Consider the following 24244-nt stretch of genomic DNA (forward strand, 5'->3'; position numbering starts at 1 on the left):
AAAAAAAAAAAAGATTTTATTTATTCATGAGAGACACACAGAAAAAGAAGCAGAGACACAGAGGGAGAAACAGGCTCCATGCAAGGAGCCCGACGTGGGACTCGATCCTTGGTCTCCAGGATCACACCCTGGCTGAAGGTGGCACTAAACCGCTGAGCCACCCGGGCTGCCCAGGATTTTAAATTTTTTATGTACTCTCTTTTGACTTCTACACTGAAAATCTCAATTCCCAGTGATAACAGAAATGATGACATTAGAATATCAGAGTAGCAGAATATTAGGATACACTGACTATATTCCAAAATACATACATAGTAGTCTCAGAATAATACCATCAGCAGTATGATTACTGAAAAACAGTTTAAGTTTTTCCCCCCATCCTTAGGGATATACTATCAAATTACTGTGTTTTCAAGACGCTTGAATAATCCTTCTCATGATTATGCCACTAACTAGACATATAATTCGATTCTCTTCTTTTTTGGGTTGTGTATTTAAAATAACAGCTTTATTTTAACAGTTCACATACCATGAAATTCACCATTTTGAACTGTTCAGTTCAATGGTTCTTATTATATTGAGAGTTGTATAACCACCACTGTCTACTTTTAGAACATACTCCACATTCCTAAAAGAAACCTTGTCCCCTTCCACCTCCATGGTATTTCTTCTCATCACTTCAGCCCTGAGCAGCCACTTACCTGCTTTCTGTCTCTATATTTGCCTGGTCTGGACATCTCATATAAATGGAATCCTATCTGTGGTCTTTTGTGACTGGCTTCTTTCACTCGGCATGATGTTTTCAACGTTCATCCACGCTTAGCGTCCATCAGTGCTTCATTCTTGTCTGCTGCCTAATACTCCATATGTGGACCAGCCACATTCTACTTCTCCATTCATGGGTCTCTTATTTTTTATTTTTTGGTGTTGCTTCTTAAACTTAATTTTCAAGAATTATATAAAATACTTGGTTTTAAGAGAAAAATCTATGGAATAATATACTTTCAAGGGAATCTGGTTTCCCTGATCAAGAGAAGCTTTTTAAAAAATTGTATTCTTCCAGGCAGCCCTGGTGGTTTAGCACCACTGGCCTTAGCGGTTTAGCCCCCCTTTCGCCCCGGCCTTAGCGGTTTAGCACCACCTTCAGCCCAGGGCGTGATCCTGGAGACTCGGGATCGAGTCCCACGTCGGGCTCTCTGCATGGAGCCTGCTTCTTCCTCTGCCTGTGTCTCTGCCTCTCTCTCTCTCTGTGTCTCTCATGAATACATAAATAAAATCTTTAAAAAAAATTGTATTCTTCCATGTTTTAATGTAAGCTGTGTATGCAATTTACTTTTAATATATGACAAGTTTATTTTTACCCCTTAAGGTCATACTCCTATTAATATTAATCCCCTTATCGCTCTCCCTGGCCCCAAAATTTTTTGGTTGTTATTTGTTGGTTCTCAACCATGAGGATATTAGAATTTTCCTTTCCTTTTACCCAGGTTTTCATGTGAAGTTATTTTCTTCTACTTCCAGTGAAATGCTGTGACATTGCACGTGCTCTCCCCTTCCTCCTGGGGTTTGATAGTTGTGGTCTATCTGAGATATGGCCCTAATGGGCCCAACTTTCTCCCTATGTTCTCACCTCCTTTTAGCCTACAGGAGTATGTGCGTATGTCTCTATAGATGAACATAGAAATCTAGGCTTACATATGTAGTTTTTACTTGTTTTTAAGGCTCATGTTTTGATTTTGTAATAGCCTCCTAAGTCATTTTGTTCCGGAGTAGAGTCCTCTGTAAGGGCTCCTAAGACCAGCGTTTTCTGAGTTCTTGGATTTTCCTAAGTTTGCAGCATTGACTCTTGCAAGTCTATTTGGCCATAAAATCTTTGGCATATTCTTTCCTTGAATAAATTTAATATATATCATTCATTGTCTTTTGGCATGCAGCACTGAGGTTGCAAAGTCTCATGGTAATATAATTTTTTTGTTTTAACCCATAAGAACCTTTGTTCATTTAATTTATTTACTTAGAACCTGGATGCCCAAAGAATTGATTTTTTTCTTTTTCAACTCCACTAGTTTACCTAGTGTTGGTTTTTCCACATTGATATTTTTTGAATACGTGGTGCCCTTTTAGTATATGATTTCAGGTTTGTTTGCTTTTTATCTGCTTGTTTTTTTTTTTTTTAATTTCAAGTGAATTTCTTAACGTTTTAACTTTTTTCTGTTTCATTGATTTGGTTTTCTTCTCTGGGAACTGCTACTATATCTGTTTTGGATTTACTTTGCCTTTCTGTCACTTTATTTCAAATCCCTTCTTTCCTTTTGATTTATAAAATTTTCTTTATTTTTACCTCATATCTTTTTGAGGCCATTATCTGTTCTGCTTATTTGTGCTCATGTTCCTAATAGTCTGTTTTATGTTTTAAAAATGATTTTCTTTTCTTTTTTTTTTTAAGATTTATGTATTTATTTTAGAGAAAACAGGAGCGGGGGGAGGGGCCAAGGGAGAAGGGAGGGAAGCAGACTCACTGCTAAACGGGAGCACTCCTAGGGGCTCAATCTCACAAACCTGGAATCATGACCTGAGCTGAAACTGAGAGTCAGATGCTTAATGGACTGAGCTAACCAAGTGCCCCTAAAATTATTTTCCATTAAAAAAATTATCTTTTGAGTACTATCACGTTGTTTGTGAGGCTTTCTAATTTATGTTGTTCTTTTATATTTTCTATGATTTTCTTAATTTCTTTTAACTTTTTTTTTGAAAATTGGGCTGCAGTCCTCTCTTTAGTGGTCATGTCTTTCTGGCATGCTTTCATTGTCTCTAGGGTTATTCTGCTCCTTCTTTCTCTACTTAATAACCCTGTATTGGATTCTAGCACAGTCCTTTTGTTGCTCATTTTAAAACATAATTGTTTTCATGAACTTTAAGGAGAGTTCAGAAGATGAGAGTTTGTAGCTTTGAACTCCTTCTTCTGAATTGCCAAAAAATGTCTCTTTTTTTGAGATCTCCTGTGTTCCCTTCCCACTTCTAGACCTTCTTGTTCTTTACCTCTCCTCTACTTTCTTGGTTGGTTGAATTTCAGTCTAGCAGGTTTGTCCTGGTAGGGGATTTTAGCTCAGAGTTTTAAGAGTTTGGGAAGCCTAAACAACTTCAGCCCCTTCACACCTGTCACAGCCTCTTGACCTTACTCGTGACTATTGTGTCCAAATTGCTTTCTGATTCACTCAAGTCCTCAAATAGAAGCACTGAGCATTCTATTGAATAGTCGTTAGTGATGGTGGAATTTGCCCCTGGGCCCATCAGACAGCCTAGGAATCCCCTGTGTTTCCCTTGCACATGTGTGAATACTGCAGGGCCTGGGTCAGTTCACTTCCCCCATCTCCTCTACTTTGGAGTTCGCAGAGATGTCGGGTCACCTAGTTTTACTGGATATATGTCTCAAGGAGTTTTGACTTTGTTGTCCTCATTCTTATGGGGGAACTAAGAGGAATCAAAATCCTGCTGCCACCTATGTCTTTCCAGAATTCCCGTTATGTTGACCTGTACTAAATTGCCAATATTTGGTCATTTTTGCCTGATGAAAATGACAGTTTTATGTGGCTTAACCTAATGTATAGCTCTGTGTTTAGGTTATTAAACCTGTATTAACATTTGGAGTCTTTCCATATGTATATATTTAAAACATTTTTTTAATTTATGTTAATACATACTCTAGTTTCTCCTATTAGGCAAGAACTTCTAAAATAGCCACATAATTAAAAAAATATGACTATAGTTATAGGGGGAGGTAAGATGTAATTATTTTTCAATTTTCTTTAACATTGGGTTATCCATCTTCCAGCTTCTTCAACTACTGCATACTTTTTAAATGTATTTATTATAGATAATTTGATACATGTCTCTGCTGATTTTCTATTTTAAATAAAGTAGGTTTATTATTAAGGTTTGCCATCATGTAGGGCAGTTCTTCCCATTTATTCTTTTTAAAAATTTCTGGGCTGTTTTGACTTTTGCATATTACTTTCTTCCACATGAATTTTACTGAGTGAATTTATTAGCCCACTCAAAATGCCAATGGGGTTATGATTGTAATTACACTGCATTTTTATTGATGTCTCTGTACTATTGAGTTGGCCTGGTTTTCCTGAGTTGATCACAGATTTTATAGCATAGTTAATCCTGTATTTCTCACTAGAAGTAATAATAAACATGAAGTAATAGCAAAAAATGCCATTCTTGTACTTTATTGCCCCTTCTTCTCTTCTTGTGTTTTATTTTTTTTAAGATTTTATTTATTTATTCATGAGACACAGAGAGAGAGAGAGAGACAGGCAGAGACACAGGCAGAGGGAGAAGCAGGCTCTATGCAGGGAGCCCGATGTGGGACTCGATCCCAGGCCCCCAGGATCACACTCCGGGCTGAAGGCGGCACTAAAACACTGGGCCACCGGGGCTGCCCTCTTGTGTTTTATTGAAATAGTTGGGAATTTAAGCTCCAAGTTTTTTTTTTTTTTCTCATAGTATGCTTTAAAAAAAAAGAAATTCAAAACTCCTCTAGAACTTGATTATAGTCTCTAACCAGGTTATCGTCATGGAGTTGTATTTGCCTGTATAAGTTCAGCTAATTTCATGGCTTCTCACTTCTTGGGTATTTTTATCTTGGGATCTTTATTATGATTAAATTTTCATTTGACGAGACCCTACTGTGTTTCCTCATGTAATTTTTAGTGAGGGTAAATGAATTGTACTTTGAGTTCTTCCTTGTCTAAAGAGGGTTCTTTCTTCACATATTCGTGTTATCTTGACTGCTAAAACCTCTCCTCTCCTCCCGCTCCTGTTCTTTCCACACTTCTTTTTTTTTTTCTTTTTTCTTTCCACACTTCTGTTACTTGCACATTAAGCTCCCAGATCCGACTTCCATGTGTCTCTTTTTTGCCCAAAACTTCCATTTCTTTTTCTTTTGCTCTTTGTTGTAGTGATAATTTCTGTTAATGTCTAAGTTATTAATTTTACCACATTAATTTTATTTTCATGGGCTATATTGAATTTGTTTTAGAAATCTTGGTTTGTTAGATTTTTTCCAGAGGACTTCAATGTGATATTGCTGTGGAGTGTTTTATGGTTCTCTCTTATTTCCTATATTAAATGAGCATCAGCTGTTCTGATGCGTCACCTTAGTTTCTTCAGTTAAAACTGCTGTTTCCTCTTCAGTGCTAAGTAGGTTTTTAACTCCTGGTACTCATTGGACAGGGACTGACCCACTGCGCACCACCAGCAGGAATACGTTTCCTCAGCAGCTGTGTAGGTCTCCCAGGCAGTGTTGTCTTGCAGTGTGGACCAGAAGGGATTGTTCCTTTCCCAGTGAGCCCATAGTGCATGGATGAACGGGCTGGAACTCTAGAGAATGCCAGAAGAATTCTTTAGAATTTTATCAGAGAATGTTTGCTGAGTTTTAGAGAGTTTTAAATAAACCTTTAATCTGAGATCGTTCTCTATACCAGAGGAAAACATGCATTTATATTGCCTAAAGCTTTTAAACAGACATGTTTTAACCTTAACCACATTGATCACATGTTAAAAATGGTGTGCTATTTTAAAAATTCTTGTGTTATGGGAAACTGAAGTATGTATTAATTTAAATGCAGAAATATGTGTTGAGCATAAGAGGATGTGAGTAGAGGAGACCAGTTAAGAGTTCACTAAATGACGGGGAACATAGATATGAATGACATGGATGCAGAATGGCTATAATTGGTGATGTTTTAAATTGAAGAGAACTTGAGGGGTACCTGGATGGCTCAGTTCATTAAGCATCTGACTCTTGGTTTTGGCTCGGGTCATGATCTCAGATCTCAGGGTCCTGAGATCCAGCCCTTTGTCGGACTCCATGCTCCACATGGAGTCTGCTTGTCCCTCCCCTGCTTGCGTGCATGCTCTCTCTCTCTCTCTCTTTCTTGCTCTCTTTCTCTTTCTCTCTCTGGAATGGATAACTCTTTGAAAAAAAATAAATTGATGAGAATTTGAGATTTTTGAATTTTGTTGGCCTCATTTTCTCAGTAAAGGGAGAGGGGAACGTCTTTGAATATGATTAGTCAGGATGATGTTGCCAGGGTTTAAGGATAGTGGGGAAAGCTCTAAATTCCCTACTTTATGAAGAAAAGCATAAGGAATTTGAGAAAGGGTGAGCAACACTGAGATTCCCAGGAATGTCGAATAACATTTGAGTGGGACCATCCGGGTCAATTTTATGAATATTTTTATTTCAGCATCTTTTGGTGTAGCTCAAGAGAGCAACGGACAGAAGAATTGGTTTTTATGTTTATGTAAATGGCTCCCTGGTTTTATAACCTTTCCTCAAATTTCAATAATGTCTTATTTTCTCAGTCTGGAGACAGTTGTGGATAATACTATATATAACTTTAAAAATAAAGTGTTCTAATCATTTCAAATATGATGATAAAATATATGATGCAAATGATGAACATGATTCTTTTTCTACTATGCTTTTTTTGATAAAAAATTATAATGTTCTTGTTATGATTTTCTATTACTTTTAGAACTTCTAAGTTATATGTTGAAAATGTTGAATCAGTCTAAAGATTATTGTACCTATAAAATTGTGATTTTGTAGATTACCAGTAAGCTGTAGAGAATTATAGTTTATAACCACAACCTCGGGACATTGTTTTGTATGCTCTTTTAACCTTTGTTGAATTCTTGTTATAGTTTTCCGAATTTCCAGACCCCATGTGGGGTTCCGATTATGTGCAGTTATCCAGGACACCACCTTCCTCGGAGCAGAAGGGCAGCACTGTGTCGTGGGACGAGCTAAAGTCCATGGACTTACCCTCCTTCGAACCTGCCTTCCTGGTGCTCTGTCGAGTCCTTCTGAATGTGATACATGAGTGTCTGAAGTTAAGACTGGAGCAGAGGCCTGCTGGAGAACCATCTCTCTTAAGTATTAAGCAGGTCTGTTTCAGTGACCGTTTAAAAATATTTAGCAATTACTAAATGCTACTATTCTACAGGCTTGTTTTTATTTTGGATTGAGGATTTTAATTGTTGCAAATAATGAAAAATGAGTGTAACTGTTTTTAAGCTACTCTTTTTAGGGTAATTTAAAATATTCTTTGCATGTAGCCCTCAAAGATAGGATTGTGGTTCAGCCTTTTCGCCATTACTTCCTCATTCCAAAAGGATATAAAAGTACTATGAAGTGACATAGTCTATTAATATCAGTCTTTGGAGATTAGAAACATAAAATTCACTCATTAGAAATACTTTAAGTTCCTTAAATTTATTCTTTTTTGGTTCTATTTAAGTTACATGGAAATAGATAAATGTCTTTTGAGTATGCAGTGGGGAGATGTTTGGACTTTTTGCTTGCTTAGGCAGTTGCATGGTTTAAATAGTAATGACAGCTTCTGCTTTCTTGGATGGGATTCTCCAGGGAGTTTGATACTCCAGAGGTAACCGGAATGGCTGGAAGCAGTTGTATCTAGCACAGTCAATGCCAGAGATTGTTTGTATTGGTACATTATGATATTCCCATATTGACATCCACTATGCAAAATAAATATGTCAGATTTTGAAAAAAAGAAAGAAAGAAAAAGGTATGTTTTTGTCGACTGTGTGTGGCCGTCCTCTTGGGTTGGAAGGGCCAAGAGCTCATGGGCTCGGGGTAACCGATGGCACCTGGGGACAAGCGCAGGCCGTAGGATAGGCACAGAATAAGACTTGAATTTGTGGGTCTAGCTGGGAGGGGGGTGACTCATGGAACCCACTGTGCTCACTTCAGTTTCTGTCCAGTACTGACCAGAGAGCTCGCTCTGCTGCTCACCACCTTGCTCCTGGTTATTGTCCTGCCATCCACTGTGGCCATGCTTTCCACTTGTCCACCTTATTGCGGTGGTAATTTAGGAAGTTTAGGTAAAATACTGACTTCTCTTCTCACAAAATGAATACTTCAGGAATATAACCTAGTACGAGAAAGCAGAGTTTACTTTTTACTTTTTGCTAATGGAGCTATTGTGAGGATGAAACAATAAGTTTTGTTAAAATATTTTTAAAAATAGAAACAATACTTAGACAAATGTGGCATTACTACAATCAAAATAAAACATATTTTGGCTAAAACCATTCAGAGATTCAGTTGTAAGCACCTAAGTGACCTCTTTGCCAGAGAAATTTGCATCTGAACAGAACAGCTTTTAATAGATTTGACTCCAGCCATGGCTCTCTTATCGTAGGTTATTATTTTTAGAATACTTTAAAGAGGAAATTATGTTTATAAGAGCAATCCATATTTATTCTAGAATATTTGAAGAGTACAGAAAATGATACAGACAAAAATGAAAACTTTTCCTATTATGCTGCCACTCAGAGGTAACCACTGTAACTCTCTTAGTATATTTTTATCCATCTGTTTTTCCTACACATACAAGTAAAAGAAAAAATATGCGTATGGTTTTTACCCTTAAATATTTTTCAAAAATAAGATTTTAAATGGCCACAGTAGTGCTCTGCTATATAGGTACATCATAATTTATTTAATCCCCCCTCCCTTTTTTTTAAGATTTTGTTTATTTATTCATGAGAGACACAGGGAGAGAGAGAGAGAAGCAGAAACACAGGCAGAGGGAGAAGCAGGCTCCATGCAGGGAGCCTGATGTGGGTATCGATCCTGGGACTCCAGGACCAGGCCCTGGGCTGTAGGCAGGTGCTAAACCGCTGAGCCACCCAGGCTGCCCAATCCCCATTGTTTTAAATAATACTGTGATAGTATCTGATAAGTATTGTGATGAAAGGACTTTAAGGTCAGTCATCCCGTGTCAACCCTTCTCCTCCCCAGCATCACCTGCAGGGCGTGCACCTGGCGGTGGTGCTCAGCTTTTTGTTTACATTTGCTTTCCCTGGACTTCCATCTCATGTCATCAGATTGATCTCAGGATGATTTTTGTGATGATTAAAGGCTTTTGATGGTAAAGACCACAAATCACTGTAGTTGCTATGCTAAATTATTACAAAGATTGTCATGCTCTGTGGCATGTAAGTTTATGTGAATCAGTATTGTGTTTTTGGACAGAAATCATCAGTTTCATTAGAAGATTTTTCTCTCCTACCCCTTGTCTTATATAACTCAAACTAGTAGAGAAATAGATCTTTCTCCATGGGATTTATTTTCTATGTAAATGTATTTGTAGGGGAATATATTTTCACAAATCAGTATTTGCCTGGATGATGTATTCTGTGTGTATGTGTATTGCTGCTATAACGTTAGCTACTTTTATTTTCACTATTCTGTTCTTAATCAAGACTCCTAAGGTATTTATATAAACTGAACTGATGAAGAATTGGAAAATACTTGAGGACTTTCAGAGGTTTTGAGGATTAAGAGGAAGTTGTGTGAAACTGCCAGATGATGTGGTGAGGGTGTGTGGTGACTGAGCTTGTGCCCATCTCCTGCAGCTGGTGAGGGAGTGTAAAGAGGTGCTAAAGGGCGGCCTTCTGATGAAGCAGTACTACCAGTTCATGCTGCACGAGGTGCTGGCCGACCTGCAGAAGACTGACTGCAACATCGACGCCTTTGAGGAGGACCTGCACAAAATGCTGATGGTGAGACCCGTGGGGGTTGGCGATCCTTGTGTGTGCATGCATGAGAGAGAGAGAGAGAGAGAGAGAGAGCAAGAGAGATAGAGAGCCAGTGAGGGAGGAGGGCAACATTTCTTTAACCTGATTTTTTCATCTAGTATTGGATTAAATTTGTTTCTCCTAAATCCTCAGTGGTCTTTATATTAGAATTTTTGACAACTTACCCTAGTTCATTGTTTAACTGTAAGATTCTTCTTCTTACAGCATAATGGCCCAGAAATGGAGTCCTAGTGTGGTCCTAGTTTATTGAACTGTCTCTCGTCAGCCGTTTCTGTAAGACCTACCTGAGCTGGGACTGGGAAGGCAGTAGTGAGCAGTAAGGGCTTCTTATTCTGCTGGGGTGCCATGGTGACTTGGAGACGGTCCTCTAAACTAGCCTTGGGGGCATCTGGGAGCTCTTACCCCGAGTCAGGACTTAGCTGAGGAACCGCGTGCATTGGAGAGATTATAAATACTGTGATCTGGCAGGAGCAGACTTACTTTGATCTCTTCCCTAGAGGAGCTCCCCAGGCTTCTCACACCACATGTTGTGCTTACATGTGCTTGTTAACCTCTGTCCTTTTGCTTATATTACTCCCTCCTGGTAGACATGTCCCTTTTCCTTATCTACCCAGTTAAGACTTCCTTGCAACTTTTACTTTTCCCTGGAAAGCTCTATCTGACAACTTCAACCTAATGTGCACTTAGCTGTACCTCCCGTGTACTCTCAGGGCAGCTGTTCTCAGCTCTCCCCTACTGGCCTGGAAGCTTTGTAAGCCAGAGGCTGTGGCTTGAAGTTATCGTGTCTTTCATCATGCCTGGCAGAGTATTAGTATAGGCAAATATGGGTTGGGTTCATTAGAGTATATGTGCAGATGATTGTGTCATGTGGCAGGTCAATGAAACAATGTAAGAATGACAATGCTCATGGGCATGTTGTTTTTGGAATGTTTTCAAGACATGTGTTGTGTGATACTTCGCTGTATTCTGCCTCGGGATGGCTGCAGCACCTCCAGAGAGCATCCCCACTTTTTAGGTTAGAAGGAAGGAAAAAGAGCAAAAGGGAAAAAGTATCCTTGCCAGCTCAGTGCAAAACAGGGAGAGCTTTCCTGGAAGCCATGCCCAACAGGTTTCCCCTGTGTTGTATTGGCCAGACCTGTTTGCATGCCTCTTGACTGTAGTGGAGACTAGAGATTCAAATATTTAGCTTTCTAGCCTCTATCATAGAAAGATAGAAAGAAGAACGAGGGTAGCATTGGGACTTGTAATATCTAACATATTAGAAATAATTTTGAGTTCGAAATGATTTCCTAATTGTTTGGGGAGAATGCATAAAAGACCAGAGAGTGTAAAATGTGGCCACATTTTGAAATACCATATATTTCTTATGTCAGAAGAGTCTTTATCATTGGAAAGTCATGGTAAAAAAACAAAAGCAGATTATTTTCTCTCTCTCTCAGTGGATGGTTAAAGCAGGAGTTTAAAAAGACAAAAAGTGCTTTGCTGTATTTGGTGGTTTTATAAAGGCATGCATGGCACCCTTTAGCATGCAGTCACTGAGGCAGGAAGAGAATCAGGCAGGTGAACTGTGCCCTCCAGGTCCTTCAACTTCAGTGTCTGTAGCATATCTGTGGGCCATCTGAGGTGCAGGGTAAGTGAAGTACTCCTTAGAGCTACAATTAATCCCCATAATTTCACAGATGAAGAGCTAGAAATTACCAGTGATTTTAAAATTGTATGCTTGATGGCTAATGGCAGGGGCATGTTTTGAAAACTGGAGGAACCCAAACAAAATCAGTGATTTTGTTAGGAAGGGGGGAAAGAATGGCCTTTCAAAAGTCAATCACATTATGTATACCACAATACCCTTCTCTTGCAACTCGCCAAAAACAATGAAGAAAGAAATTCCATGTTCAGTAGAGGACGAAATTGGCTACAGTGCTCTCTTCTCCTTCCTGACCAAAACACTGTTATATTTGCCTTGAAATTTGGGCTGAAATGAGGGTGAGTACAAGCTCTGAATATCTCATAGCCCAGATAGGAATATCTGGGGGTGTGAACAGTCAGGAGAGAGGCAGGAGGAGTCCCCGTAGAGGACTTGTTGGTGGCAGATCTGCAAGACAGAGGAACATAAGTAGAGACACTTGTGCTGTCTGAATGTAGCCTGCTAACTGAGAAGGACTGCCGAATGAGAGCCTCATAGGGTAAGAGGAAGAGTGGTTAGCAGGTCGTGATGCAGAATGTGTGTGACTTTGGGGCTTTGCTCTGTGTTACATCATCATCCTTGGAAAACCTAAGCACGTATACGTGCAGGTCCAGGGCAAGTGTTTGAGGCAACAAACCACATTGAGGCTTATAAACGGTGTTATTAGCACATTTCTGTGGTGCTGGCCTTAGAAATAATCAAAACCTAAACACGATAGAGATGTAGGAACATGTGATAGACACAAGGAAACTACATAAAAAGAATGAAAATGTGAAAATGATGAACAAGATGATGATAGTTGTGGAAGAATTAGAAGGAGAGAGCCGAGATGTGTACAGCTGGTGTTCCCCGCAGAGGCTGGGCTTGGGCAGTGGGGTTAATAGGGAAGGCTATGGGTTTAGTGAGGTTTTTAAATTGAACTTACTAGAGATCATTTGAATGCCTTTGGGACTGTTTTTGTTCAGCGAAAGAGATGAATAGAATTCTATGCGTATCAGAGAGGAGGGAAATTGATAGTGTGAGCTTCCTTAGATGCCATGAGCAGGTGGGTCTCCAAACACAAGTATTGAGACTGGGAGGAAGCTCAGCTTGGCCACTGCTCAAAAGGGAAGATTGGCATGTCATATATGGGTGTGCATTTTTGGTATTGAGAAGATGAGGAATTTTATATCTAATGCCTTTTTTTCCTTTGTTAGAAGGGGTGAGATAAGTAAGGGTAGGCATTGGCCATTTGACAAAAATGGAGGTGTTTCAAACTGTGGCTGTAGGGAGAAAGAGAATGTGCTGAGTGGAGGTATAAATATTACCGGAAACATACACCATGTGGTTGGGATTACAATATGTAGAGCAGTGGCTCCTCCCTGTCCTGTGACACTCATCACCTTGAGTTGTGGGTGTGGTGAATGGGCTCTTTGGACTCATCATGCTTTGGGGTTTGGCAGGCAGTGAGCTGAAAAGGAAGGGAGAGGTGGGAGGGTGTGGGGTGGCAGCAGCAGTGAGTGGACAGGGTAACGGTGTGGGCTGTAAGCTGATTAAGGAGGAACAGGGGTGGAGGAAGGGGGATGATCTGGAGAGAGAAGAGAAACTCGGGGCCTGGAGTTCAGATAAGGTTTAAATGAGAGAGCAGTCACCATGGTGGTAGTTGAACAGAAAACTGGGAGCAGGAGATGAGGTTTTAGAATCAGTCTATTTGGATCGATGATTTGAGGCCTAGAGATTCTTCTGTAATGACAAGAACGGGGGCGAATCACCGTGTGTGGTGGCTGAGCCTGGGGCAGAGAGAAGACTATGTCAGATGTCAGAGTGTGACGGAGGAGGACAGGCAGCTGGAAATCAGTAGGTGACAGTGTGTGGAGAGGGTTCGATGGTATGTCTGATGACGTAAATCTTAAAGGGGCAGATATTTCTTTTGTTTTGGTTTTAACTAAGAACATAAGAGCAGTGGTTTGAAGAGAGCAGTGATGTACATGAGGATGGCAACTGCGTGCAGCCCTCGGGCTGTAAGAGAAAAGTGCAGTCCTCAGGAGACGGCCAGATTTAAGGAAGGCCAGGGAGAGGAAGTGGCACTCTGAGAAGCCAAAGGAAAGTCCTGGCCTCATATTTAAAGGATTTATTTCATTTGGCAAAGATGATGGTAGATCTGTAAGTTGTGGGTTCCACATATGCAGACCCCAGACTGCAGATTCCTACCACAAAGCCAGGCTGGCGGAGGCCCAGAAGCATCCAAAGACACAACAGAAGAGTTTTCTTGAAATAAAGATCTAAGGTTTGCATACTGAAAGTTAGTACTGGATTTCAGAAAGCATTCATTCCAGTGAACCCTGAGATGTAGCCTGGTGAGGTCACTGAGATCCAGGACTAGATCCAGAGTCCTGTGAACCTCCAAGGAGAGAAAAGGCAAGGCAGCTCAGGGTGTAAGGCGAGCAGGGACAGCGGGAGGTGAGGCCGGTGTCATGGTTCTTCGTTCAAACAACACACAACATTCAAAGGTGGAGTAATACCTTAAACGTCTCAGGGCAGAGAATCTAAACAAGAACTTAGGAATGGGAAGGCTGTTGTCGTAGGACTTACGGTAGATACAAACTGGGTATTTTGATTAGAAATCATAATTTATATGGCAGAAATCTTGAAAACAAAAAACAATGTCATAAAAATTTGGGTGTCAGGAAGGGATGGTGGGAAAAGTGTACTCATTTCTTCTCAAGGAAAATGCTGTCTAAAGTTAAAATAAGCAGTTACACAAGTAAAGATCCAAACCTCTTAAAAGAATAATGTTCACAGTATGTTAATAATGAACATTTCTGGGTGCTATTATTTTGATTTGTTTTATAAGTTTTATGTACATTGTGAACATTTTATTTTCTTGGTAACGTACAGAGATTGTAAATAATGGGTTAAATTGCCAAGGAGTTGAGTTGTGCAGTTGAAGAGAGATCTTCGATCAGACAGCAGTACTGTGACTCTTGCTTCTCTCCATGCTGCATGTCTCAGTGTCCGCCTACACCTGGCCCTTCTGATGTGTCGTTTCCGGGTTGACAGAGGTGAAGGTTGGGAGCTGCTGGCTTCCGTTGTCAGATATCTCCCATTATGTTTTTGTATTTTCAGGTGTATTTTGATTACATGAGAAGCTGGATCCAAATGCTGCAGCAGTTACCTCAAGCATCCCATAGTCTAAAAAACCTGTTAGAAGAAGAGTGGAATTTCACCAAAGAAATAACCCATTACATCCGGGGAGGAGAAGCCCAGGCTGGAAAACTTTTCTGGTAGGAGCCCTTGTGCGCCTGAGCCGCCTGCTTCCCATCGGCCTGTTTGGTTGTGTGAATGTGACAACCAGTTGTGTGCATGTGTGCATCTCTCAGGGCCCGGTTGCCACCTGGGGACATTTGGCAACGTCTGGAGACAGTTTTGACTGTGGTGAGGGGAGGCCCCACTGCTTTGAGCCCACTTGCATGGCTGCAGGCGCTCTCCAAGGAGTCTCTCTATTTGGCTCCTCTGTCCCTTTGGTCTGTTCTCAGGGCCACAGCCAGAGTGATCTTGTTAAAATGCACATCAGAGCATTTTCTCCTCTGTACTCCACGGCTTCCCTTCTTCCTCAGGAAGAGTGAGAGTGCCGGAATGTGGCCCATCAGGTGGGCATAGTCTGACTTGTCACTGCAGTTCTGTCCTCTTCTGCTAGGCTCTCCTGGGCTTACCGCACAGCCACAGGGGCTTCTCCATTGTGTTCCCAGGCTGAGCACACTTGTACTTGAGGTCCTTTGCATGTGCTGGTCGCTCTACTCTTCCCCAGTTACACTCCCCCCAATTACTTTGATGACCTGTTTTGTACTCCCTTTAGGTCTTTAAGTGTCACCTTCTTTAAAATGGAAATTCCTACTCATGGGGTCCATCTTCATTCCCTTTCCTGCTTTATTTCTCTCCATAGGACTTAACAATATCTGAATTATATCTTTTCCTTTTTTACTTTATTTTTTGTTTTTTCCTCTGTTCTTTGGAGGGATTTTTATCTATTCTGCTCACTGCTGCTTGGTACATAACATATACTCAGTATTTGTGGAGTAAACTCTTCGTGGATATCCTTGTATACTACTGTTCTTGAAGATGGGTTTGTGGGACACCTGGATGTCTGCCTTCGGCTCAGGTCCTGATCCCTCCTGGTCCTCGGGTCCTGCGTCAGGCTCCCTGCTCCCTCTGCCTCTCCCTCTGCTCCTGCTCTTTTTCTCTATCTCACTTACTTGCTCTCGCTTTTTCTCAAATAAAATCTTTAAAAAAAAGAGAGAGTATGCATTTGTAATCAGGTCACTTACCCGCTGGTTACTTTTGAAGCCTGGCCTCTTTGCCCACCAATCGAAGGTCAGGCAGTTAGCGCGACACACACGGCCTTCCTCATCATGGCCCCAGCTTGCTTTCTCAGTCTTACCCCACCACCCTCTATGCCTTTCAGATTGTGCAATTTCTTTTCACAACCAGGCCTCTTACTTAACTCTTTAGATCATATTCATTGTTCTTCCTCAACTGCCCTTCCTCTCCCAAGTGAGCCCCTCTTCCCACTACCATTCACCACTCACTGCTCTGCATAGCCTGGGGGCCCAGTGTAGCCAGGCCTTCTGCTGAGTTTGGTCTCTCCAGCCCTCTGACACTGTCTGTATGCATACCTGCTCTCTTTGACTAGATAGAAGCTCTTTTCCTTGAGCAAAGTGGTCAGTAAGCTGCTGTTGAATCTTGACTACACTCATTTGGATTTGTTGTACACACTTGGATTTACATTTTAAGCCCATAGTTAGATTGCATACTCAATGAGAAGCATCAGCTGTGTGAGACATGTCATGTTGATGGACTATGAAAAGCTAATTGTGGGGGAAATTTGGAAAAACAGTTGTATTTAAGAAATTCACTTTGTTTTCTTATGCTATTGTTTAGTTTATTAAGCTTTTAAGAACATCTTGTAGATATATATTTGAGGCTATTTTATACTATTTTATACCATTTTGGACATTTAAGATGAAAATTACACTTATATAATAATTACATAGCTGCTTTGAATATAGTTTAAGTTTTTTTTTTTTTTTAATTTTTATTTATTCATGATAGGCACATAGTGAGAGAGAGAGAGGCAGAGACACAGGCAGAGGGAGAAGCAGGCTCCACGCACCGGGAGCCTGATGTGGGATTCGATTCCGGATCTCCAGGATCGCGCCCTGGGCCAAAGGCAGGCACCAAACCGCTGCGCCACCCAGGGATCCCTAGTTTAAGATTTTAAAGTTTATGATAAAACTGTGGAAATAGAACAAAGATAGGTACCTACCCTTAATGGGAAAGTTCCTCTTTTTCACGTTTATCATGATTTTATAGTAAAAGAAAATTCTGTTACTGATTTTCAGACTATTAAAACAGTAGCTGACCCTTTCAGTGACTCTTTCAGTGTCCTATTCGAGAAGTAGAATGAGCGAGGACCATTTTTCTTCCCTGATTTACATTCCTGTTCTTGTTCTCTAGTGACATTGCAGGGATGCTGCTGAAATCAACAGGGAGTTTTTTAGAGTTCGGCTTGCAGGAGAGCTGTGCAGAGTTCTGGACCAGCGCTGACGACTCCAATGCCTCAGACGAAATAAGGTGCAGCCTCACTCCTTCTCTTCTCCTTCCTTATTTCACTGACTTCTGCTCATGGCGATGAGCCTAGAATGGGCTCTGAACAGAAATTCAACCGTGTTAGGAATTTCCATAGTAGACCTGAAGACTTCTCTTTATTACTACCTTACATTTTTGTGTCTTACTTACTTAGGATTTTCTATGAAATTTTCTTTGAAGATGAACTTAGAATTTAGTTAGCCTAATGAAAATAGTGTCTTTAGAAAAAGGGAGGGAGAATGTAAGTTAACTAAAAATGAGTATACAGAATTCGTCTCTGTGTCCTGAAATGTCTCTAATTAAATACTTATGTTTCTGCTACACACACCCCCCGACTCCTCATAGCATATGACATTTACGATACTTGGCATGTTGTTACTGTTTCTATGCGTGGCTTATTCCTTCTGTTAAACTTTAAGCTTGAGTACATGAATCTATGGCTTATGCATCTATTGCATTTCCTCCACTTCTGTGAGATAGTATTCAGCTTGGATCAGGTTAAATTGCTGTTTTTTGGCAATATCAGCCATATTTTGCGGCCAATTACTAGTGATATCATATGATTCAACCTTAGGAAATGTTCAGGGGGAACTGACTTCTCTGGAGCTGAAATGTTTTCTCTCACCATCCAAAATTTGATGAAAAACACATTTTGGGTTTCAGAACACCTGAGATGTTATCATGCCAGGGTTAAAGCAAGAAGCGTCCTCACAGATTCTTACCTGGGACAATGCTCAATAGCTGAGGATCAAAATGAGTCAGTTTGTAGAAGGTCCTGCAGTTTTGAGTGCTAACACAATGGATTCAGAATAAGCAGGGAAAATTGGAGATCTAAGATGGCGAACTAGAGAATAGTTCTGATGATGCTCTGATTGTTTACTAGAGATGGATCTAAAAAGTGGGCTCATGTGCAGTGGTGTGATGGGGCTGGCTCATCCTGGCTCCAGAGAGCAAAAGTGCTATTGCACACATCTTTTCAGTCATTGTTCAGTGCTGTCACACTGGTAACCTGCAGGCAGGAATGGTGGAGCCTATACACCCCCAAAAATCACCAAACACCACATACGATAGTTCTTTGAGGGGAGCCAGTTGTTAAGCATTTACCAGCCTGCCATTGTGTCTATATATATTCCTCCTTAGTAAGATTCTGAGCTGGTAGTCAACTTAAGAACTTTATTTCAAACTCCAAGAAGTTATTATAAGGAAATCTTTAGAAAATTAAGTTTACTGTTATTTGCATGTTATTGTATGTGCCTTACTTATTTGAACAATACAAATGGTTTCTAAAAACCACAAGAGAGCAAGCTTCTGAATATTTCAAGTACATTTTCAATAATTGCTTTTTCTCATTTTTTTCAGTCTTTATTAATATGATTTGGAATTTGCTTCATCCTTATTTCTATTTCTTGATATACTCTAACATACCCTAACTGGATTTCAATCATCTTTGCAGGAGATCCGTTATAGAGATCAGTCGAGCTCTGAAGGAGCTTTTTCACGAAGCTAGAGAAAGAGCCTCCAAGGCGCTTGGATTTGCTAAAATGTTGAGAAAGGTGAGTTCACAATCCTGATTGATTTTTACAATTTTTTTCTTTTATCTTATTATTTTTTTTAAAGTTAACCCTAAAGAAGTTTCTTTGTAACTGTGATTCTAGGACCTGGAAATAGCAGCAGAGTTCATACTTTCAGCCCCCATTAGAGACCTTCTGGATGTTCTGAAATCAAAACAGTATGTTAAGGTAAATATTAAAGATGGTGTAATTGGAATATTTTGCCTTTCCTGGAAAATTTTCTCTTAATGATCCAGATAGTAAATTTTGCAGGCTTTGCTGGTGATATATTGATTCCAGTGATAAGACTTTCTCATAATTTTTCAGTGAAATAATCAGAAAAACAAACTTTTTCAGACTTACTAACTTGCTTATAGAATGCAAATAAAGTAATCAAATATTTACTTGTACTAATATTAGTTATATGTATTTAAAATAATGTATCTAAAATAGTGCAAAATAATGAAATAATCATTGATTTTTTAAAAAAAGATTTTATTCATTTATTTGAGAGCGAGAGAGCACGATGGAGGGGGGTGGGGAGAGCAGCAGAGAGAGAATCAGCCTTCCTGCTAAGCAGGGAGCCTGACTTGGGGCTCGGTCCCAGGACCCCGGGGATCATGACCTGAGTTCAGATGCTTAACTGGCTGAGCCCCCCAGGTGCCTCTGATAATTGATTTTTAAGTAGTAGTTTTGTTTTTTACCTTTACATTTCCTGAAAGAGTTCAGACTTTTTACAGGACCTTCTGCCATCAGTGCCCTGCTCATCACTAGAGCTCCTTTTTGAGTCCTTATCTTTGCTCCACCATTAAAGTTATTTGAGTTTCAGTACTTGTAGATTCTCTGTATGATACTGTTACTGGAGATTTTATCCCACCTGTACTTATATGTGATTTGCACAATCCTTATTAAAATGATCTTTAAAAGGCTTCTTGTGATCCCCCACCAAGAATGATTAGCGAATCCATATTTGTCTTTTTACCAAGTCAGATGACTTTCCATAATTATTAGAAAGTAGCATCGATTGAGGTCGTTTCAGGCTGGCATTCCTCCTCTGAAGGGTATTTTCTTGCTTATTGACAATAAAATAGAGGATTGCCCAGTGGGTGGAGAAGCTCTACCAGGCCTCCAGCACAGCACCCCCGTGCTCTCCCTGACTTCAGTCACATTGGAGTGGGATTCTTGCAGTGCCCTCAACACCTTCTCACACCTGCTTGTCTTTTCCTGGTTTTGTTTATTTTAAATAACATTTTTATAGCATGTGACATTCCCTCATCTGAGATTCTGGATCATTTCTTCTGCAGGTACAGATTCCTGGCTTAGAAAACTTGCAAGTGTTTGTTCCAGACACTCTTGCTGAGGAGAAGAACATTATTTTGCAGTTACTCAATGCAGCCGCAGGAAAAGATTGCTCGAAAGAGTCCGATGATGTACTGATTGATGCCTATCTGTTGCTAACCAAGCAGAGTGATCGCGCTCGGGATTCAGAGGATAGTTGGGCCTCATGGGAAGTGCGACCTGTCAAAATTGTGCCTCAGGTCGAGACCGTCGACACCCTGAGAAGCATGCAGGTATGTGTCACTGCCAGTTCCTGTAGCCATTGCTCACATCCCTGTGTTGAAGTGGTATTAGTTACTAAAAAAAAAATTGTTAGCAGCCCCTGAGTGATTGGTTTAGCTGCCATAGTCATCTCAAGCGTGGGCTTCTTAAGAATAGGCCTCAATGTTTTAGTAATTTTGTATTACAACTTGTACTAAGATATTCCTTCAAATTCTATAAGTATATTAAATTATATTGGAATATTTGAAATACATCTGTACGTAGTTCAGCTGTAATCAGTATACTCATGATCTAAAAGGAATTATCACCCTCATTTAATTTGTAATTCAGAAATTCTCCTTCTTCGAGCACTGTGGTTTACCTGGTGTTAGTTAACACTGTGTAGTAAAGGCTGTTACCTGCCTACCCTACAGAGATCCCATGATGGTTTGTAGAGCTCGTTAATTAAAACCTTTAAGAAGTCTTCTCATTCTCTCTGTGCTCACTCCGGACGTTGGTGGTGAGTGCTCATATACACCTCAGACTCAGCTTGGCCAGAGCTGAACACCCTGGCTTCCTGTCCTTTTGGCTTCACGTGACCCACTCCTCCACTTGTGCTCCCTGTCTCAGAGAATGGTGCTCTGTCCACTCAGTTCTTTAAGCCAGAATGTGACAATCAACAGAAATTCTTTTACCCTTCCAGGTCATCACCAGCCCTCACACACCCAAAGCATTTCCGGGAAATGACACTCTCTCTGCTGTCCAGAGCCACTGCCAGGGTCAGACTTTATCATCCTGTCCTGGCCTATTGCAGTGTCACACTTAGTTTCCCTGCTTCCAGCCTCACCTGCCCTCTCTCGAAGCCTGTGTGTGTGTGTGTGTGTGTGTGTGTGTGTGTGTCTTTGGATACTTGGAAAATGACGTTATAATATATAACTGATCACATCACACACTCTTCTATGCAGACTCCTACAGTGACTCACTGTCACTTAAAAGAAAAAAATAATAAAGTCTCGTTTTCTTCTGTTTCATGGAAGGCCACTCATCTCACCCTCTCTTATTCCTGCATTTTCCAGCTTCATAGGCTGCTCCGACACACGCGCACACACACGCACATACACATATACTGCTGCAGGAGTACTGAGCTACTGGTAGCCCTGATGAGGTTGGCATTGTTCTGGACTAAGGATTGAGCTAGAATGGGAAACAGTAAGTGGATCTGATTTTCAGTCCTGTGCTTAATTCTCCTCCCAGGTGGATAACCTTTTACTAGTTGTCATGCAGTCTGCACATCTCACCATCCAGAGAAAAGCTTTCCAGCAGTCCATCGAGGGACTCATGACTCTCCGCCAGGAGCAGACGTCCAGTCAGCCGGTCATCGCCAGAGCTTTACAGCAGTTAAAAGTATGTCGCTGCCACCTCCGCCTGAACCCCTTGGTTTTAGTGTGGAAGGGTCTGTGTGCTACAGTGTCATATCAACCAAGGAACCCAAAGTCTTACAAGGTCCTCACCATTCTTCCTCTTCCCAATAAACATTGTCCCATGTCTTCACTAAAGACTTCCCAGATCTGTCTTGGAACCATAAAGTGTTAGAATTGGAAGGGATAGAAATTGGACCAGTTATGTGACTTCTGAGTGGCCACATGGTTGGTTAGTAGCCTACCTAGAATTTAGATCTCTTTACTCCTCATCCAGGTTTCTTTCTTCTTTAGCAATGACAAGTATTTGCTAGAGGTACTTCCATATATATGTCAGTAATGTGTAATCTAAAAGAAAATTTATTTTTTTCTTTTATTTAACTGATAATTCAGTAAAATTAAATGTAGTAGAGACAGCCGGTTGTAGATAGGCACTAGCCCTTCGAAGTTCAGGGCAAGCCAGAGCCTCACCTTCTTTTCCCATTATCTCCTGTTTTCACTACCCCTACCTGGCCTTCTGCTCATTGGCTTTGGTCTGATCTGCACTTTTCTACAAGCCATCAGTTATGCCTTCATCACAGTAAGGCTTGATTTCTTGAAGAAGCAGCAGTTCTTGAAACTATAAGTAGTTTGATAAGCCTTGTTTCTTCTGTCAATCTGATTTGTCTCGTTTGCCTAGAAACTTGTTCTCTCGTCGGTTGCCATCCCACTCGAATACCAGTGCAGCAGACTGTTCTTTCAATTTAAATCAATGAACTCCAGGGAGTACAAAATTATATACGATATTGATTATTCTTGAGCTTAAGGAATTTACAGTGGATTGAGTATGACCTGAATTGTGACACTGAAGTACTGAGAAGGGAGATGCTAGATCCTCCTGGTCACATCTGGAAGCTGCCACCATGGGGGCATTTTAGCTTGGAGGATTTCAGAAGATACAAACCGGGAAGGAACATTTGGGCATTGGCATCCCTGGGTCAGGGTGCTGGGACTGGTCACTGAATATCAAATAGTCTGACTTGACTAGACCTTCGTATGTACAGTGGAAAGTCATGGGAGATAAGGCTGGTAAAATCAGGTGGGCAAAAATCAGGCTATTGAGAGATTTGGGATTTTATTTTTTCGAAGCCACATCAAATAGTTGAAGATCTAGGGAGAATAGTTTGGAAAGGTATTTAGGATATTACCAGTGGAGACCATGTGTACATACACGTGTATGTAAGAGTGAGTGGAAGGGGGTCCAATTTGGAGTGATTGTCGTCCTGCTTAGGGAGACAACAGTGTGAACTAGGGCAGGGATTTCCAGCCTCTGCAGCATTGACATTTCCGGTCAATAATTCTTTGTTTTGGGGGGAGTTGTCCTATTTTGTAGGATGTTTAGCAGCATTTATGGGCTCTACACTGTAGATGCCAGTAGATTTCACCCCCATCTCCCTAGGTTTGGACAACCAAAATAGATATTGCCAATGTCCCCTTGGCAGAAGGGGGTAAAATCGACCCCAACTGAGAACCTCTGAACCTAGGGAGTGGCAGGGAGCTAAGAGGACAATACAGAGTCTTCCTGTTAGATTGAAATCATACTTTAGCAACCACCCAGGGCAAAAAAGCAGCTAGTGGTTGATACACAAAATATTGAATGAGAGCATCTATTTAAAGACCACATAGTCATTAGGCATTATTATTATAAATGGCTTTTTTCTCTTTTATTTCATAAGATGTTAAAGAATATCTAATACAAATAAAGATGAAAATAATGAATAAATAAATAATACATTTCCTTTATTTTTGAATAACCAAAATAAGTATGACCAAAATATATTGCAATGATTGTTAATGTCTGTGATGATGAGAGAAATCTTCCTCTATAATATAGTTAACTATTAAGTGATTTGCTTTTTTTGGATTAATTATGGTTTGGGACTCTTTAGAATGATGCACTAGAGCTTTGCAACAGAATAAGCGATGCCATTGACCGAGTGGACCACATGTTCACTTCAGAATTTGATGCGGAAGTTGATGAATCAGAGTCTGTCACATTGCAACAGTACTACCGAGAGGCAATGATTCAGGGCTACAACTTTGGGTTCGAGGTAGGTTCAAAATAAGAGGAAACGAATCGTGAACTTCGCAGTTGCTCTGAGGCTTACTTACCAAAAGTATTATGAACCTTGTACAGCAAATCAGATTACTGATTGTAATCACAGCTTAGTCAAGAATGTCATCTTACCCACTGCTGAGGATCAGAAATGTTGGTTTTCTTTGAAATTGTCAGAGTTGCCTAGTTTTTGTTTTGTGCTAACATTAGCTTTCTACTTATATTTGAAAACCTTCTTTAAGAGATACTTAATATCATGAAAGTACATTCATAATTTGAATTTAGTAAAACATTGGTGAAACTGCATTTTAAGACATAATATTATCTGTAAGTCTTTATCCTTTTGAAAATATGTCAATTTCAATTGGAGTTTGCTTTTTGTTTTTAGAAAAATGACATTTTAAACAGATGTAGCATTACTTAATTTTGATTTATGCAAAAATCTTCTTACAGTATCATAAAGAAGTTGTTCGTTTGATGTCTGGAGAATTTAGACAGAAGATAGGAGACAAATATATAAGCTTTGCCCGGAAATGGATGAACTATGTCCTAACTAAATGTGAGAGTGGTCGAGGTACAAGACCCAGGTAATGACCAAGTAGATGTTTCCTAGAGCTGCAAGTAACTCAGTACTCCTACTGCAGAGAGAGAGAGAGAAAGAGAGAGAGAAAGAGAGAGAGTTGGAGCAGAC

At 40.3% G+C, this 24244-nt stretch overlaps 1 protein-coding gene across 10 annotated transcripts in view; it reads left to right on the forward strand.

The window, feature by feature from the left end:
• MAP3K4 (mitogen-activated protein kinase kinase kinase 4) overlaps positions 1–24244 on the forward strand; it is a 110850-nt gene that overhangs the window by 62086 nt on the left and 24520 nt on the right. For all 10 annotated transcript variants that reach the window (XM_049114198.1, XM_049114172.1, XM_049114179.1 and 7 more), the window contains exons 4-13: positions 6718–6960; positions 9460–9606; positions 14432–14589; positions 16820–16936; positions 18405–18504; positions 18607–18690; positions 19806–20072; positions 21295–21444; positions 23387–23548; positions 24007–24140. In XM_049114198.1, coding sequence (XP_048970155.1) covers positions 6718–6960; positions 9460–9606; positions 14432–14589; positions 16820–16936; positions 18405–18504; positions 18607–18690; positions 19806–20072; positions 21295–21444; positions 23387–23548; positions 24007–24140 — 1562 coding nt within the window. The remainder of the gene's footprint in view (positions 1–6717; positions 6961–9459; positions 9607–14431; positions 14590–16819; positions 16937–18404; positions 18505–18606; positions 18691–19805; positions 20073–21294; positions 21445–23386; positions 23549–24006; positions 24141–24244) is intronic.

Source organism: Canis lupus, chromosome 1, assembly GCF_003254725.2.
Source record: "Canis lupus dingo isolate Sandy chromosome 1, ASM325472v2, whole genome shotgun sequence".
NCBI classification, from domain to species: Eukaryota; Metazoa; Chordata; class Mammalia; order Carnivora; family Canidae; genus Canis; species Canis lupus.